Source organism: Engystomops pustulosus, chromosome 1 (genome assembly GCF_040894005.1).
Source record: "Engystomops pustulosus chromosome 1, aEngPut4.maternal, whole genome shotgun sequence".
Classification (NCBI taxonomy): domain Eukaryota; kingdom Metazoa; phylum Chordata; class Amphibia; order Anura; family Leptodactylidae; genus Engystomops; species Engystomops pustulosus.
In genome coordinates, this window is record NC_092411.1 from 85486197 (window position 1) to 85505096 (window position 18900).

General features: G+C 38.0%; 1 protein-coding gene across 3 annotated transcripts in view; it reads left to right on the forward strand.

The window, feature by feature from the left end:
* Nucleotides 1-18900, forward strand: part of TTC28 (tetratricopeptide repeat domain 28) — a 365189-nt gene that overhangs the window by 152525 nt on the left and 193764 nt on the right. For all 3 annotated transcript variants that reach the window (XM_072146640.1, XM_072146649.1, XM_072146660.1), the window contains 2 exons: nucleotides 8655-8802; nucleotides 14932-15204. In XM_072146640.1, the coding sequence (XP_072002741.1) occupies nucleotides 8655-8802; nucleotides 14932-15204 (421 nt within the window). The remainder of the gene's footprint in view (nucleotides 1-8654; nucleotides 8803-14931; nucleotides 15205-18900) is intronic.

Below are 18900 nucleotides of genomic sequence, written 5' to 3' on the forward strand. Positions count from 1 at the left end.
GAAAGTCTTCCTTTCCCTGGGGTAGAAGTTCTGATTACATTCAGAACATTCATGAATTTCAAACCTGAATTTATTCTGGCTATTGTATATGGAAATAATATCTAGAGATCCTAGAGCATAAGTTGTTTTTCTCTATTATAAAGTATTTATATTCTTTAATATTGTTCTGTTGGATAATGTTCTGAAGTTCACAAAAATACAAGTTTGTAAAGAAAAGCATATAATAGAAACATTTTTTTTAATTTACTCCTATATAGTAAAAGAAATGTGTCTATTCATACCTTATTATTGTAGGAAAGCCTAGTGGAATATGCTATATTAATGTCTGAATGTCTTATTATGTGAGTGCCACACAGTTTTAGATGTGTGATATAAGGAGGTTATACTTATACCACATCAAGCTTGAAAGGATTCTTAGTGGGAGAAAGTAAATGTGCAGCTCTTTGCCATTGAATAGGCTATTTTTAGTGTTGAAACATCAGCATAATCCTCTGATGTAGCCATTTTGGTCAGTGCATGATAAATATTCAATTACACTTCGGCTTTACTTTAATACTGAATACAAACATGGGAAAGCACCCACTGGCTTATCTTATGAAAGTGTAATAGGCTTTGGTGGCTTTGAATTCTGCCCTCAAGATACAAATAGAAAATGTGCAAGGTAGAAAGAAATCTGCTTATATTTAGATTTACTCATTGATCTATTTGTGTCTTAGATCATGGCATGGAGTGACGCAGGTTCCCCCGCTTGCTTTTTGTTTTGGGGACTAGCTGGCATTATATTACAGTGCACTTGGTGTGACGGCATGTTTTATAATCAACTCCACAGGCTTGTAGCTCTTTTTAGAAGAAAAATGTTTCCTCGCATAGTTGTGGTTTCAGTAAGGATTTAAATACCAATACGTCACAGGCTATGTCCTTGAGGATGACTTTGAAGCTAGTGCTGTCTGTGTTGCTGTAACCTTTACAGGCTGTAAAACTGTAGTATCCTACAAACACCACATTTTGGACCGTTACATAGAGCATTGGTGAGGATTCACATCTGTAATGGAGGTTGTCTAGAATCTGCGCCAAATTCAGTACTGAATCCAAGATTCTCCTTTCAAAATTACAGTTCACATACTTGGTTATACAATTTAGCCCCCCCCCCCGCCCTTATCTTTTTTTATATTTTCCTTTTTAAAAAAGTGGAAAGTGGACATTTTATATTAATAACTCAGATAAAGAAATCGTTGTGTTACAATCAATATTGCAAACCCTTTTAATAGACTTCTCCAGGATTTATAATAAAGCACTGAGTTGCTGAAATGTCTAATGTGTCACAACAGTCAATCATTGTCATAGTTCACAGAATAATTATGATATTTTTTATGCAGCAACAGTATGATCTTCTACAATACTGTATAGCATACTAGTCAACAGGCAGGTGTAAGATTTCCCTAAACTGCTGATGTCTCAAGACATTAGAACCTTCTTTTATCTCTAGCTGGAATGTCGACTTAGATCATTCAATTCTGCTGTAGAACTTGAACCTTGCTGTAGGCGCATGAAAGAACTCACAGCAAATGACAGGAGCATATTTACCTATATTGTGCTAGGCAATAGTGGAAGTTTGATGTCAGGCAGCGGCAGTTCAGTTTGGCAAATGCCACCGTGTGTGTCAGAGTTCACATAGCACATCACTTTTCATTAGCTGCAATATTTAATTTGTGTCCATCTGTTTAACCAAGCAAATTCTCTTGTCTTATATGTTTATATTACAGAGGCCAGCAAATGTAATTTACTGGCCCGATTCCTCACTGTTGTTTTGTTCCTGGCTTGAAAGCCTCACCATAGTGATGGTAGTTAATGGAATAAATTCTGTCTTCAATCCAATTAATTAGAAATTGCCCTCCAATCACTGTTTGCTAATGGAAAGCAGATTAGATATTTATGTTCACAAATGTGCCTTGTCACCTCTGATTTTAACTAATGCCATGTTTAGTGGGTTTTTCCACTATACTTTGGGTACTTGTCTCATGGAAAACAACCTAAGATAATGCTATTGTAGCAGCTGTTAATGCTACACACATACACACACACACACACACATATATATTTTGTATATTTTTGTATATTGTGGGTACACATGATTACAGTTCTTTTGAAGATACAAAAGTAATTGCAAAATAAACAATATACACTTAAGAAGAAATTTAGGACTAACTTTGCAACAATCAATTTATTCCTGCACAATGCTGTAGCTATCCATACAAATATATAGGAAGAGGGTTTATTAACAAATGTATTAACCTTTCCTTAGATCAAATTTGGTTGAAGCATTAACGACATGTACACAGGATAGAGGATAAAAGTCTCAGCCCTGGATATCTGACTGTTGGGACCGGCAAAGACTGACTTTTTAATCTACCATTTAAAAAAAATAAAACATGTACAAATCTTGATCCCGGTGCTCTCCTTCGCTAAACTTGACACCCTGGGATCACCCAGAAAAGAAACTTATAATTAACAGCCCATAGTGCAAGAACAATATGTCCGGCGCTCTGGGCTGCTAATTATGCACGCCCCCGCAACTCCCTCACCCATGCTGGCAGAGGTGACATCACATGAGGGGCTCTCGCATGAGGCTGGGAGCATGGGAGAGAGATGTGCGGGGTGTTTAATTAGCAGCCCAGAGCGCCGGACATCTTGTCCCTGTACTCCGGGCTGCTAATTATAAGTTTCTTTTGTAGGTGAGCCCGATGTGTAAGGACTACGCGAGGACAGCGCCAAGATCAACATCAAGAGAAGTGGAGGTGAGTATTTGCACATGGTTTTAATTTTTTTTAAAGGGTGGATTTCCTTTAAGCTGCCTGGAATTCCCTTCAAATTTCATAGCATGCCGAGTGAACTAATCCTGCATAAGTAAGGTTTCCACTTACCTTAACATTGATCCATGTGTGTGTACGTATGTTGCATATGTGTGTTATTGCTGTTAACCTAACGGCATGGATGTCACTACTACATATACATATATGACTGCATATAGAAAGCAGTATTACAGATGCCCAGGTACTGTGAGAAGGCAACAAAAATACATGATGAAAAGACAAAGCTTATACAGATGTTACATAGCATTTTCCTATTATTTCTGCAGCGTCACACAGCCTGTAACACTGTTGCCTCCAGAACAGAATTAGAGTCAGGCATTTCCTCCAGCACTGAATAGAGATACACCATTTAATGTTAGAGATTAGAGATAAAGCATTTATTATTTTTGGTGCCCTAGAGTATTGAGATGTTGTTATTCATGAGCTATGATAGGATACATTTTTCACATTGTTAGGTTGATCTCTGTAATCTCTCCTAGAGCTGAAAGAGATGAAGGATCAATACAGCATCGGTGCACAGTTCTCGAGTCTGTGAGCGTCAGTAGAGTTATGGCACTTACTGATGTCATGTCTGTGAGTGCCACAGCTTTCAGGTCTCCTAATAAATGCAGTATCATGTGGCAGATGAGGTTTGGATTATACTTGGTAAATGACATAAGGCTCAGAAAATATCATACAAAAAAATAAGAAATATTGGTTATCAGGTTATTCTATAACCATAAAACTTGCAGGTTCACACAATTTTGTAAAATCCTCTGCTTGTTTAAACTTACCAACGAATGCTTTCTTGATTATTGTCATGCGAATCATCTGGAAGCTGCAGAATTTAGGTCAATATGTTGATATTTAGAACATTTTCAAGGTTTCCTAGGCCCTAGGCCATATATCAGGTCTGCCCATAGACAACCTGCTACACCTTCATCCAGCTTACCTTATCATATGACTCTATTTTATGAGGCCAGTTTTCCTTGTCTTCTTATCATTTTGTACCAGGCCTCACACCTTTGTAATGGCAGGCAGGGCTGAGATAAAGACTCTAGACAATGGTTGAGCCTCGAAATAAAAATTCTGTTGCATTTGGGAGAATGGTGACCAGTAAATTGGCCTCACTATATAGGCCCATGCAGGCTTTGCTGGATTAGCGATAGAGGTAAATTCAGCTTTTGTATATATTGCCTCTGTCATCACAAGGTGCTGATCTCTGTGTATCTAGTGTGATACTCCAATTCCATTTAGCATGTAAGCGCTTCTCTAAATGGAGTCAATCCAGCTCTCTCTTTGACCTGCTGTTTCATATCTGTTTAATTCCCACACCCCAATTGTAAACTGTAAGGAAATTTGTAGTACCACAGTATATAAAGGGCATCTGATATCTTTGTATCCTGTGTAAATCTTTTGTTTCTTTTATAAAATTACGGTAGTTTCTTCTTTTGCTTTTTTTTATAAAATCTTTTTTTAAATGAAATAGTACCTGTAAAGCCAGAAATAAAACATGCCTATCCAGCTTGCTGTTGTTGACTTTAGATTTACAAAAACCAGGGTCCACTAGATTTTTCAGAAGGACACAAAAGAACAACCTTTATCTTTTATGTGTACTTTTTTGGAATTTTGCAGAACTGTTTAGTTAAAAAACCTTATTTAGTTAAAAACAGCTGATATAATGTATCACATAGATTTTGGACTTTTCTGTTATCATGAACTATCCTAATATTGATTCACATCCTGTATGCTTGCCTTGTTTACGTGTCCTCTAATAACACAATTTTCTACTATCATGTGAGGATGGCTTCACTATAATCTAACCACTATAATACGGCCCCCTATGTACAGGAATATAGCTAATATAATACGGCCCCTATGTACATGAATATAACTACTATAATACTGCCCCCTATGTACAAGAATATAACTACTATAATACTGCCCCCTATGTAAAAGAATATAACTACTATAATACTGCCTCCTTAGTACAGGAATATAGCTAATATAATACTTCCCCTATACTATAATACTGCCCCTTATGTACAAGAATATAACTACTATAATACTGTCCCCTATGTACAAGAATATAACTACTATAATACTGCCTCCTTAGTACAGGAATATAGCTAATATAATACTGCCCCTATACTATAATACTGCCCCTTATGTACAAGAATATAACTACTATAATACTGTCCCCTATGTACAAGAATATAACTACTATAATACTGCCCCTTATGTACAAGAATATAACAACTATAATACTGCCTCCTATGTACAAGAATATAACTACTATATTACTGCTCCCTATGTACAAGAATATAACTACTATAATACTGCCTCCTTAGTACAGGAATATAGCTAATATAATACTGCCCCTATGTACAAGGATATAACTACTATAATACTGCCCCTTATGTACAAGAATATAACTACTATAATACTGTACCCTATGTACAAGAATATAACTACTATAATACTGCCCCTTATGTACAAGAATATAACGACTATAATATTGCCTCCTATGTACAAGAATATAACTACTATATTACTGCTCCCTATGTACAGGAATATAACTACTATAATACTGCTCCCTATGTACAAGAATATAACTACAATAATACTGCCCCCTATGTACAAGAATATAACTACTATAATACTGCCCCCTATGTACAAGAATATAACTACTATAATACTGCCCCTATGTACAGGAATATAACTACTATAATACTGCCTCTATGTTCAAGAATATAACTACTATATTACTGCTCCCTATGTACAGGAATATAACTACTATAATACTGCCTCTATGTACAAGAATATAACTACTATATTACTGCTCCCTATGTACAGGAATATAACTACTATAATACTGGCCCCTAGGTACGGGAATATAGTTACTATAATACTGCCTCCTATGTACAGAAATATAACTACTATAATACTGCCCCTTATGTACAAGAATATAACTACTATATTACTGCTCCCTATGTACAGGAATATAACTACTATAATACTGCCCCTATGTACAGGAATATAACTACTATAATACTGCCTCTGTGTACAGGAATATAACGACTATATTACTGCTCCCTATGTACAGGAATATAACTACTATAATACTGCCCCTATGTACAGGAATATAACTACTATAATACTGCCTCTGTGTACAGGAATATAACGACTATATTACTGCTCCCTATGTACAGGAATATAACTACTATAATACTGGCCCCTAGGTACGGGAATATAGTTACTATAATACTGCCCCTATTAATATAACTACTATGCCATATACTATGTCATTTAACACCACCAGCCCTCCGAGTGTACAGCCAACCAGCCCCCCCCCTCTATATAGCCAGACATCCCCCCAGTATACAGCCAGCCCCCCCTGTATTTAGCCAGTCCCCCCAGTATATAGTAAACTAGGTAGAAGAAGGTAACGGCACTCACCAGTTCCAAGAATGGGAAAGTCGTCCTTTATTAACAAACAATCATACAGGGAGGTATACAAGCAAGCCTTGGCAACGGGACCGTTTCGTGCGCAGCTGCGCTTGAGTTTACTGTACTCCCTCATGATTAACTGAGCACCACCAGGAGGTCCTATTTGGTCACATTGGTCCCAGCACGTAATCCAGGTGTGTGTTTGAAGCCTGATCCGACACAGCGAAGATAGTGCCCGTCAGCTACACCTTCACCTGTATAACCCCCACTATATAGCCAGCCAGCCCCCCAGTATATAGCCAGCCTGCCCCCCCACCAGTATATAACCAGCCAGCCCCCCAGTATAGAGCCAGCCTGCCCCCCCTGTATACATCCAGTCTGCCCCCCCTGTATACATCCAGTCTGCCCCCCCCCCGCTGTATAAAACCAATACCCCCCCCCCTCACTGTATACAGCCAGCCTGCCCCCCCTCAATACGGACTGAACACAGATATCACATGCCCACTTTTTCTCGGACATGCAATAGACATTCACGGTCGGAATATGCCCTTAGTGGGGAAAAATGGGGAACATTCTGATGAAGTTCTTTGCCTGCTAATAGCTTGAGTAGCGTTGATTTTCAAGCATGAAGAAAGTTAATGAATGAAATTTAGGTTTATTAATGAGCATGTAATAATTCACTCCAATGTTTTTTTTAAATAGACTTCAGTCTTAATAAATCTGCCCTATTGTCTGTACCTCCTTAGCTGTGTTAGTGTGGGAGGCACAGCAGGTACTGTGTGTGCTGGAATTTCAGCCAGACTCATGATATATACATTATCTTTGCTTATCTTATTGTTCATGCAATTTAATACCTGCTGTGTCCATTGTAAAGCAATATACACTACCGCTCTCCACACTGGCTGTATATCTTATTAGTCTCGGCTTACCTGTCTGAGGGCAATTGGATCAGGCACAGTGACACTGATTGGCAGACGGTGCTGTGGGGTCCCCTTAGGGCCAGCGGTGGTAACCACATCTACACTGTATTTTGAATTGCTCCTATTATCTACTGCTTAGAATTTTACTCTCTTCCATATTGTATGTGAAATAAAAAGCCACAAACTCTGTAGATGCTTGATTAACATTGATTGCAAAGTTACGACTGAGATGAACAAATAAAGCGCTACCCAGGGATCATAGCAGTTATTACGCTTTTGCTTCATTGTATTGATTTGCTCTAGTTTTTCATACTAAACATTGTACGATGAATAAATATTAGATCAGAGTTTGCTGGCAGACAGACAGGGGAATGAATGCATCACTTTGGAATGGCAGAAATGAGCACAATAGTTTCTTCAGCAGTATAGACGATATTAAATAAATCTTAGAGGACAGAGTAATTAAGGACAGGGAGACTTTTATGATGTCACTCAATACTGTTCCATGAAAGGGCAAAAGTGTCAAATGAATCTGCCACCGGCCTTTTGATAGCAGAGATGGTCTGTGTAGGTGTCAGTAAGGTCGCTGATAAGATAGAAATATAGTAAGTGACCTGGGCTCATACTGAATTTATATGTACTATTATTGATTGAAGGTGGAGCTGATGAATGCCAGATTTAAGTCAAGTACTCCATTTGTCCACATATATAATGCTGGGAAGGGGTAACAATAGATTAGTATTGTAGAGACGCTGCATTGATATGTATCAGACCATCTTGTGAGAGACGAGTCAAGGTCATGCACAGATTACAAAACATTCAATCGTTTGGATGAAACTGGATGAAATCTAATGGAAAAATAATACCAGAAATGCAGGTGTTAGCCCACTTCGTTTTTACTAATTTGATGTTTGCACCAAATTTTTAAGATTATAACTCGTTTCATTTGATTCAGATATTTGGTCCCAAAAAAAGTACCTTATTTTGTGTCTTTCTCCAGCCCTGAGACCTCAGAGATGGTCCTTTTTTGGTGTATTTTGAGGATTAAGACATAATATACGGAAGTTGGAATTAAAAAGTAGCTGTAGACAATGGGCCAGATGCATCAACATGCCTACTCTCAGCTTACTCCTATTAGTTGCCTGACCTTAGGGCATGCCACTTCCCCTTTTGTGCAAGTATACTCATTGTGGCGCAAGACATTTGCTGTTATGGTTTACTTTTATGTGCTGTATTTTTTGTAACTTTATTTTTATTGGTTTGAGATATTACAATAAATGTATATTTGTCATAGGAGAGCTGTAACATGGGTTGGCTGTGACATTGTAATATGTTCTGTTTTTTATTCTATTGTACTGTATGTAATCCTACTTTGACATTTTATTTTTCATTCATCTTTTTATGTTGCTGACATGGCCCCTTTTTTTGCTTTTAGGCATACTTCAGACAGGGTGTTGCCCTCCAGTATCTGGGTCGCCATGCAGATGCCCTGGCTGCATTTGCATCTGGGTTGGCCCAGGATCCCAAAAGTTTACAACTATTGCTAGGAATGGTGGAGGCTGCAATGAAGTCCCCAATGAGAGGTGAGTACTAGACTGTTTTACTATATTCTACACCTACCCACACACATACTTTTTGTACTCTGTCATGCATTCGTATTTTTTAATATACCCACTGTGATTTCTCTTTTCATCTTCTGCTGCTGTGCTTTATTTCTTCGCTATACTATATCACCAACATCAGTCTGTAATAAGGGTTATTCATGGCTGTTCTTACTGTACTGTGCCTGATACTCAAGACTATTGCTATTGATTTCCACTCTGTATCACACTTAAGTAAGTCTTTTACAATTGTTATCCAGAACTGCCTAGAAGTGGGGAGGTAGCAGAATTAAGCAGGACCCTTTCATATAACAAGCAGCATAAACAAAGACTCATATGCAGGAGATCAGGCAATCTCAAGATAATTTCCACTAAATCAATAGTCTACCAATATTGGCCTATTAATGTTTGGAGAAGCACAATTCAGACTAAAAGGAGTATGACAAAAAAGTAGGATCTGATAGCAAGGGCCTTTCTTCATAGACTGAGCTGATATAGGTGCAATCTTCACCTTTGGGTTAATACATTACAGGCGGTCCCCTACTTAAGGACACCCGACTTACAGACAACCCATAGTTACAGACGGACCCCTCTGCCCACTGTGACCTCTGGTGAAGCTCTCTGGATGCTTTACTATAGTCCCAGACTGCAGTGATCAGCTGTAAGATATCTGTAATGAAGCTTTATTGATAATTCTTGGTCCAATTACACCAAAAATTTTGAAACTCCAATTGTCACTGGGGCAAAAGAAAAAAAATTGTCTAGAACTTCCATTATAAAATATACAGTATCGACTTACATACAAATTCAACTTAAGAACAAACCTCCGGACCCTATCTTGTATGTAACCCGGGGACTGCCTGTATCCTTGTTTCTTGGGATAATTCATTCCTGTCTACTACCATCATTTGCTGATGAAGTGGGGGCCCTTTATAAAAGATGTCATTTGTTATGTTTTTTAGACATTCCATGTTTTTCTGCCCAGAACTCATCTAATATAAGGAAAGAAAATAAATTTTACGTTTGACATTTAAGCTAACAAGACAATGCCTAATTCTTGGGACATTTAATAGATTTTTGTGTTGGCTCTAGATGTTGTGCTTTCTCATAAATCTCTGTCACCAAAAAAGTTTGCTGTGACAACAAGAGTTGATTTGTGCCAGGGTGAACTTTCACACTTCATCTCATCTCTGCGGTATATCATTTGCTTTTGTACTCATTTATTTATTTTGTTTCCCAGTTCTCTTTATTTTATCATTATAGCCATTTATCATTGGTGCAGCCTGTGAGTGGACTGATGTATAGTCTTGTACAAGTCGTGTTTCATGATTAATATAGACACAGCCCTATTATTAAAGATGCAAATTGTGATGTTAACCCCTTGACTACCATTTTTTTTCATTTTAATTTTTCCTACTCCCCTTCAAATATCCATAACTTTTTTATTTTTCCACATAGAGCTGTGTGAGGGCTTGCTTTCAGTGTAAAACGTAGCAATTTATAGTTGTAGTATTTATTATTCCATGTCATGTACTGGGAAGCAGGAAAAAAATTCCAAACACAGGGAAATTGGTGAAAAGAAAAAAATTGCGCCATTTTCTTGTGGGCTTGGTTTTTACGGCTTTCACTGTGCGCCCAAATGGCATGTCTCCTTTATTTTTTTGGGTTGCTACAATAATAGGGGATACCAAATTTAGGTTTTTATAATGTTTTCATACAGTTACAAAAATGAAAACTCTTCATTTTGCCATCATCTGGCGCTGATAACTTTTTCATGGAACTGTGTGTGGTTTCATTTTTTATGACTTTTGATGATGTTTTCAATGCTATGATTTGTAGGAATATACGGCCTTCTGATCACATTTTATACAATTCCAGATTTTCAGAATTGACTATTTTGGGTATAAATACAGTTTTGAATGAAATTTTACATATTTAGCATCAAAACCCCCTATATAATGAACCCATTTACAAACTATCAGAAATATCTTTTAGGAAGATTGTTAACCCCTTTGAGATCTTCATAGTAATTGAATCAAAATGGAGGTGAAATTTAGAATGGTCAAATTGTGCCGGTTATACGTTCATTTAGCCCTAAAATTGACACATTTCCAAAACATAAAAAGAGAAAACCCACCATACAATTTGTTCTACAATTTCTCCCGAGTACAGAGACCCCCCTCATGTGGTCGTTTCTTGTTTTATGGGTGCACAGCGAGGAGCAGAAGGGAAGGAGCACCCTGCTGCTGCCAGGATTTTAGTTTCCTCATTGGCCCCTTTTGCAGGCTATAAGTTTTAGCTTTTTCGTTATTGGGGCCATGTGACGGCATTTTTTTTGTGGGATGAGATGCTTTTTCCAGTGTTGAAAATTTAGGAACTTTTTTTTGAGGGCAGGAGTAGAAAAGCATCAATTCTGTACTGGATTTTTTACTTTTTTTTTTTGGTGTTTACCGTAAAGCCTACCGTATTTTTTGCCCTATAGGGCGCATCGGACTATAAGGCGCATTAGTCCGATGCGCCTTATATATGTAATAATTCCATATATAAGGCGCATCGGACTATAAGGCGCGGGGTCCGGGGGCGTGGCGGAGGTCCGGGGGCGGAGCGGAGACCCGACGCGACGCCGAGACGCGACGGGGAACGCGGGGAAGGTGAGCGGGGAAGGTGAGGGGGAGGTGGAGGAGGGCAGCGGACCATACTTACATAGGTCCCCGCTACCGGAGACAGCAGATCTCCAGCGGGAACTGCAGACCACGCGGCAGAAGTTGTTCGTGCCGCGTGGTCTGCAGTTCCCGCTGGAGATCTGCTGTCTCCGGTCTCCGGTAGCGGGGACCTATGTAAGTATGGTCTGCTGCCCAGCGCCATACATAGGGCGCACCGGACTATAAGGCGCACTTTGGATTTCCACGGAAATCCAATGCTTTTAAGTGCGCCTTATAGTCCGGAAAATACGGTAATCATAATCATATTATCATTGTTCTATGGGTCGATATGATTACGGGGATACCAGACATGAATATTTTTTCTTACATTTTACTAAATTTGTCAAATAAAACCGTAATGTGTGAAAAATCTATCATTTTTGCATTGCCGTCTTCCAAGTGGCATAACATTGTTACTTTTTTGGCTACGGAGCTGGTTGATGGCTTGTTTTTTGCGGGACATGTTGTACTTTGCACCAGTATCATTCTGGAGTACATATGTTTTTTTGGTCACATTTATAGCATTTTTTGTGGGATTGAACAGGTAAAAATCATAAATTTCTGGAGGGTTTATAACAGTTTTTTTTAACAGCGTTCATCGTGCGGGTTCAATAATTATTTACTGTTATCCTACAGATTGTTACAAACGCGGTGATACTATAATAGTGGTGTTTGTGTTATGATTTAGACTTTTTGCTTATATGTCTCTTTATATGTTATGGGGCTTTTGGGCATTTTTATTGATTTCTTTCTTTATTTTTAATTGACTAACTTTTCTTTTTTACTTTTTCCACCATGGGACATGAACAAGCAATCATTTGATTCCTTGTTCATGATAATACTCTGCAATGCTGATGTATTGCAGGGTATTAGCAGTGTCAGCCTATGCATATGCATAGGCTGACACTGTGCCTGTAAGAGGATGTCACAGAAGCCATCCTACAGGCAGTTCTTACAGATTTTAAGACTCTCTACTGCCTGTCCTGGATACTTTTTTTTTCTTACTTTAAGAGGAGGAAAGGGAGAGCAGAGAGAATCAACTCAGCCAGAAGAAATGTGAAGGACAGCCATAAGAAAGCATTTCACAGACTGTAATGTCATAATAGCAGAACATTATAATTCTTTTAGAAATGGTGCCCATACTGCAAATAAATACTAGTAGAAAATAAATATGTATCCATAGACTTATGTATAAATTGCTTATGGGCATTGATCAGATAGTTACGTATCGCTAGATAACCGCCCATCCCTGGTGTCTTTAATGCATCAGCTGTTGCCATGATCAGTAGAAAGTAGTGGGGCCTTGTGCTAGCCACAAGTTAAATGGCTAGCACACAGTGCCTTAAACTGAATAATTCTGAGGATGTTATTCAAGTAACCCTTTGCGGTATATTTTTTAGCCCCTATATAAGGCTTACGATCAGAAGGCCCAGGCCTTTCGGTCCAGGCAGGTCAGGTAGAAATATCGGTCATCAAAAATGTTGACATCTTTGTACTGCCCATTTAAATTAAAAAGATGTGACACACAACATTTAGGAAGTGGAGCAGAAGAGGAGAGTAGCTTATCTATGTATCTACCAATCAACATATCTATCTATTATTTGTCTTTCAATCTACAGTATTTCAGTATATGGATACAATAATAAGACAATAATAGAAGGTGGAAACCTCAAGGGCTCTTTCTAGAGGTGCCTTGCCTCATACTATTTACCTCGTAAAGGGCAGAGAAAATAGGGACCTGTTAATCACTTAAACTATATTATTACAATAAATCCCAAACCGTAAACTGCAATATCCGCATCCTAATGCCTTTAAAGTCATAATAATAAAGAATGGTCAGGACGTAAAACAGGCTCAATTATGTATTGATCTGGAGATGAATCAGATGGAAAATCTACCTATTCTTATACTTCAGAATGAGTTCTTTGGTATATATCATTGTTTAGTTTGAGCCCAGCTTCCAGCACAGACATTATACGTTCCTTCCTTAAGGGATCAGGAAAGTATTGATTTCACATTGGCGCTGCTTCGCAATGCACTGAACTCAGTACCTACTGTATGTCACAGTATCTTTACGAATGGGGACAATTGGATTTTCCTAGCACAGGCAGGAAAGTGGAAATATACTAAACTATACTCAATAGTGGTTTTCTACATAATGTAAGTACACAACCAAGAGTTAGTGTAATCATGTACTGTTTTTGTCTGTATTTATGTAACAGTAGGGAAGATGTGAGGAATTATATATGCTAAATATTTGTCATTTTTGCTTACAACATGTTTAGTACATGTGTACCCTGGGATTTTCTAGGCCTCAATAGAAGAACTTTATGTCTAATTATATGTTCTGTCTCCAACCCATTCATACTTGTGGTAAATGAATGAACCATTATTTTCTGGCACATAAGTCACCTTTCCTTTTGTCGTGGGTGTCTTTTTATGGCCCACACGGACCACTGGCTAGTCAGTCATTAATGAGAACTCTACTTATGTGCAGGTAGAGTACCTTAAATCATGCAATGCCGACTGTTATATTTGTCATTAGGCTTTTACATCTTAGAAACCAATGCTTGTTAAGGGTCTTTGAGGACAGTGTTTAAGATCAGCAAAGTTTCCTTCAAGGAACAAAGGAGCCTTTAAGCATCTGTGCCAGACATAAATGAAATGCAACCTGAAATTGAAACCCATAAAACAGGCCAGTTCCCACATTGCAAATTGTCCTCTGCATACATTGGCCATGCTTTATCTCCTGAAGCCTTCTTTTATAACAATATATACAAAATGTAAGAATTTCTTATCATAATAGTGTAGAACTGGGTTGACTGCAGTGGAGGTTGAATAGTGGAGGGAGTTATGTACTTTAATGAAAATGTAGTAACTTTTTAGTACATTTTGAAAAAATAGATTCATATGTTGCATTATGAGATTATAATTTAATTGGATGCCATTAAAGTACCACAGTGGGAAAATGTTTGCATTTTTTAAAAGGACATTAGAAACATGTAAACAGGTCATGTTTTTACTTTTTCCCTACTTATTTTAATTACTTCAACTCCTCAGCATTACCCTGACAATACTACAGGTCTATTTTCTGTCTAGTAAAAGCTAGTTCGCCTAATGAACATGTACAGATGAAGCAAATTATCTTAACTTCTCTGAGGAACGAAACTAAGGATGATAATAAGGGAAGGTGTGTGTCTATAGTAGTGGGTTTAGATCTTCCAAAGGTTCCTACAAAACTAACAGCAATCCTTAGAAAACAAATTTTCTAAGTATATGTTGTCTATTAAAATGAGTGGTAGGGCTACTTTAGGTAAGTGTCAAGTGAAAAAAACAAACATTAAAGTCAGGACTGTATTGTGACTGATGTTATGATATTATTTATACAATTGTATTTCACTTGTTTTAGAATCACTGGAACCCACATATCAGCAACTTCAGAAGATGAAACTGGACAAGAGCCCCTTTGTGGTGGTCTCAGTGATTGGCCAAGAACTTCTGACGGCAGGGCATCATGGTGCTTCAGTGGTTGTTCTAGAAGCTGCGCTGAAAATTGGGACTTGCAGTCTAAAATTGAGGGGCTCTGTATTCTCTGCCCTGAGCAGTGCGTATTGGTCCCTTGGGAACACAGAAAAAAGTACAGGATATATGCAACAGGACTTGGACGTAGCAAAAACTCTAGGTATAGTCATCCATTATGTGTTTGTCCACGTCTACTTGAAACTTTAAAGCTGTTGTGATGTTGAACCTTGTCTAATTCCTGTCTAGCAAATATGCAATAGTACACTATGTAATTAATATTCATAAAAATATATGATCACATGCAGCAGATTTTTGGGCCAAAAAAAACACATACTTTATATTCATTTATATCCATTCTGATTTTGTTAAAGATCCATTTATCAGGTTTTCTGTGTTACACATTGGTTTGTTTTAGATATTTTTTCTTTTCAATTTTTTGGGTAGGTGAGGGGGTTCTTGCACCCCCCAACTGCATTGATCAGCAGTTTGAAGAGACCATAATATTCAGAATCCCTCCACAGTCTACCAGTCACAACTGTGCTTTCTATTTCTGTTTAGCTCACTTGAATAGGACTAACTTGCATGAAGGTCATGTGACGAAAGGATGCAGTGCTCTGCAGAAGCAGCACCAAGACTACTTTAAACATCTGATTGGCAGGGGTGCTAGGTGTCGGACCCAAGCCAATATGGCATTAAGACTAGGCGATCAATAGATAAATCCAGGAATGCCCCTTTAATAGGTTTATTCTATGGTTCAAACATAAATTGGATTGTTTGACCTTCCATATATACTTGAGTAAAAGGCCCCTAATTTTACCACAAAAAAACTGGGAAAACTTATTGACTTGTGTATAAGCCTAGGGTGGGAAATGCACACAGCCTCCCTAAATAATGAAATGCCCAGCAACCTCCCCCAATAAAAAATGCTCCATGCACCATCCCCCCTAGTAATGAAATGCCCTGCAGCAAACCCCCTAGTAATGAAATGCCCTGCAGCAGCCCCCCTAGTGATGATGTGCCCTGCAGCCCCCCTAATGAAATGCCCTGCATTCCCCTATTAATGAAAAGCCTTGCAGCCCCTGGGTGTATAAATAAATAAATAAACTTATATACTCACCTTTCGATGCTTACCCGATGCTCCACGCAGCTCCTTTTCCTTCTTCTCTTCGTGTGTAACAGAACAGGCATAGTGTGCGCAGGCAGGCAGAGTGTATGGATGCATTTTTGCCCCTCTGTAAGTTTTTTCCTTTTTTTACACTCTTGTATATACATACAAGTATATACAGTAATTTACTTAAAAACACTAACTTGCCTATAGGGTAGATAAACAATAGCTCAACTATGGAATGAGAAAATATCATGTTAATCCGATTTATTGTTTATTAAAATTTTTGTAAGGGACACTTACTCATAGATCCACTTAATTATATTTGGTATCCATGGCCTTCTTCCTTGTAAAATCAAGGTTTAAAATTCATGAACCTCCAGCTCCCTCAGCACCCCTCCCTTCCCCTGATGAAAGCTCACTGCATAGGAAGTTGCTGTACACAGTATGAGGGGAAGGTTCTCATTGCACGGTGTAACAGCCTGTGAAGTTACAAAAGGGGGGGGGGGCTCTGCTTACACTCCAGGAACTCTTAAGGCTTATCATCATAATTTTAAAAGTTGCTTTAAGAAGGAAAAAGTCCAGGGATAACAAATATATGAAGATTACCACAGTCACAGTGCCTGGGTCTATGAGTAAGTGTCCATGGTTTATCATGCTATATTTTCATGGAAGATGTTCTTCAAGACAAGGGAAATGCTTCTTAGCTAATCACTGACCACATCATTGACTCTGTATTCAGTGGATGGCTGACTCCTATTTCCTGTGGAGAGAGACCAATAAGTAAACAGCACTGGATGATACAGCAAGTGTTAAGAACAGCATTAGAAGAGCATTGGTAAATTAATCTTTCTATTATTCTTTAATTTATTCTTCCCCTTTTCTAACACATTTAACAGCCTTAATGGTTTTATATAATAGGCAGCCTGCAGAGAACAATTAGGCAACTTTTGCGCCAATAAAGCAGATTTTGATATAAAATTCTTTAAAAACATTGATTTTATTCATCTACGGATGATGGCTTAGCCTAGGGAAAAGTGAACATTATGGGAGAGGTAGATGAGATTTGGGAATGGGGAGAAAAGAGATTAAGCCTGAAGCTTGACCTAGTGGCTAATGGCGCAAATAGTATATTTCATGATAATCCAATGACGACGACTATGATTTTAATTTTATTACTGTCTCGTTATTCCACCATGAAGAAGTGAAAGAGAAAAAGTTTATGATTTTGTGTTCAATTTAATGTAGAAAGGGCTGTCATTTGTTTAAACGGCAATAGAGAATTTATTTTCTTTCCCTGCAAATACCAACATCATTAAATCACAAACTCAGTCTTGTCATTTTACAGATTTTTCAGGGTTTTTTTCCTGCCATTTAGTAACCTCATTCATCCCACCTTTCTGCTGTGTGGTTATGTAAATAGGTTTTACAAGCCATGTATTACAAACTTGCATGGCAGAGATGTCAACTTCCAGTGAACCAAGTCAGTGCAATTTGGCTGTTTGTAGCCATTAAATGGCAATTTAATGGGTTAGTGCTGACGTCTGTCACAGAGACACGTCTGGAGTCTATAAAACTGCTCATGCTAAAACCAGCATGAGAGACTCCAAGTCAAGAAAGCTTCTAGCCCTGCTCTCCATACAGAGAAAGCGAGCCATGTCAGCAATGTTAACTTTTTTTCTGCATGTTCTACATTTTTGAAGATTTCCAATAACTTGTATAACTGACCTTGAGTAGGTTGAAGGCTGTTTGACAGATGGAGCCATGTACAGAAATATATTTGCATACCATGTTCATTAATGGCATGAACAAGGGGTTAATAAGTTACCTAACATAACTGAAGGAAATTCAATAGTATGTACTTGCAATGCAATGTAAGAGCAATGGATCAGGTATTTTTGATATTTCTGCAGGGAATACTTGGCATATCTGAGATATCATGCAGTTTAAGTGTTGATTCACAGGAACGTAATGGGGACGGATATCAATCCCCATTGACGCAATGGTGCACGGTCATGGAGCGGCGAGCACACGTTGTCTCTCTGCACCATCACGATCCACGGGGAAATATAGGACACATGGTTTGAATGAGGGAGTGTAAGTGTTTCTTTAAAATAGCACTGATTTCCATGTTATTTTGTGGATTATGGCCGGGCATCAGTCTATATAAAAAGGACCCTTAAATTTAGAAGATAACTTCTTAAAGGGCTACTTTTACTGTACATATCTGCAAAGTTCCTGGCATATTATTATTCCATTTATATAGGTACTAATCTGTGTCATAAAACACATATACTCATGGTTAAACATCTATTTAATAGTCCATGGGCAATGTATGCCATATTTACCTGAGCAGTGACTTGAGCCATCCATTAAAAGTATAAACTGAGAAATTCTCAGGATAAAAGGAAGGCTTCAACTTGAATAGATCTGTACTTAGGAAATACTACAACAGCTGAAGAGCGGCTCCATTAATAAAAGTATTATATCAGGGTGTTGGTATTTATGCTGCTCCTGAAAATACTAGTATATAGGAGGGGTACAGTATACATAATTCAGAGTACAAATTTTCTAAGTTATTAAAATGATGATTATTTTTGGATAATTTTAATGATTGAGCAGATGTACAAGCTTGATCCACCTGTTACCTTCCTATTTTTCCAGTTCTGTCTACATGTTTTTCTTTGCTATGTACTGGGATCGACAGCTGTAGTTGGAGGGGCTATTTATAATCTATACAAAAAAAAAAAT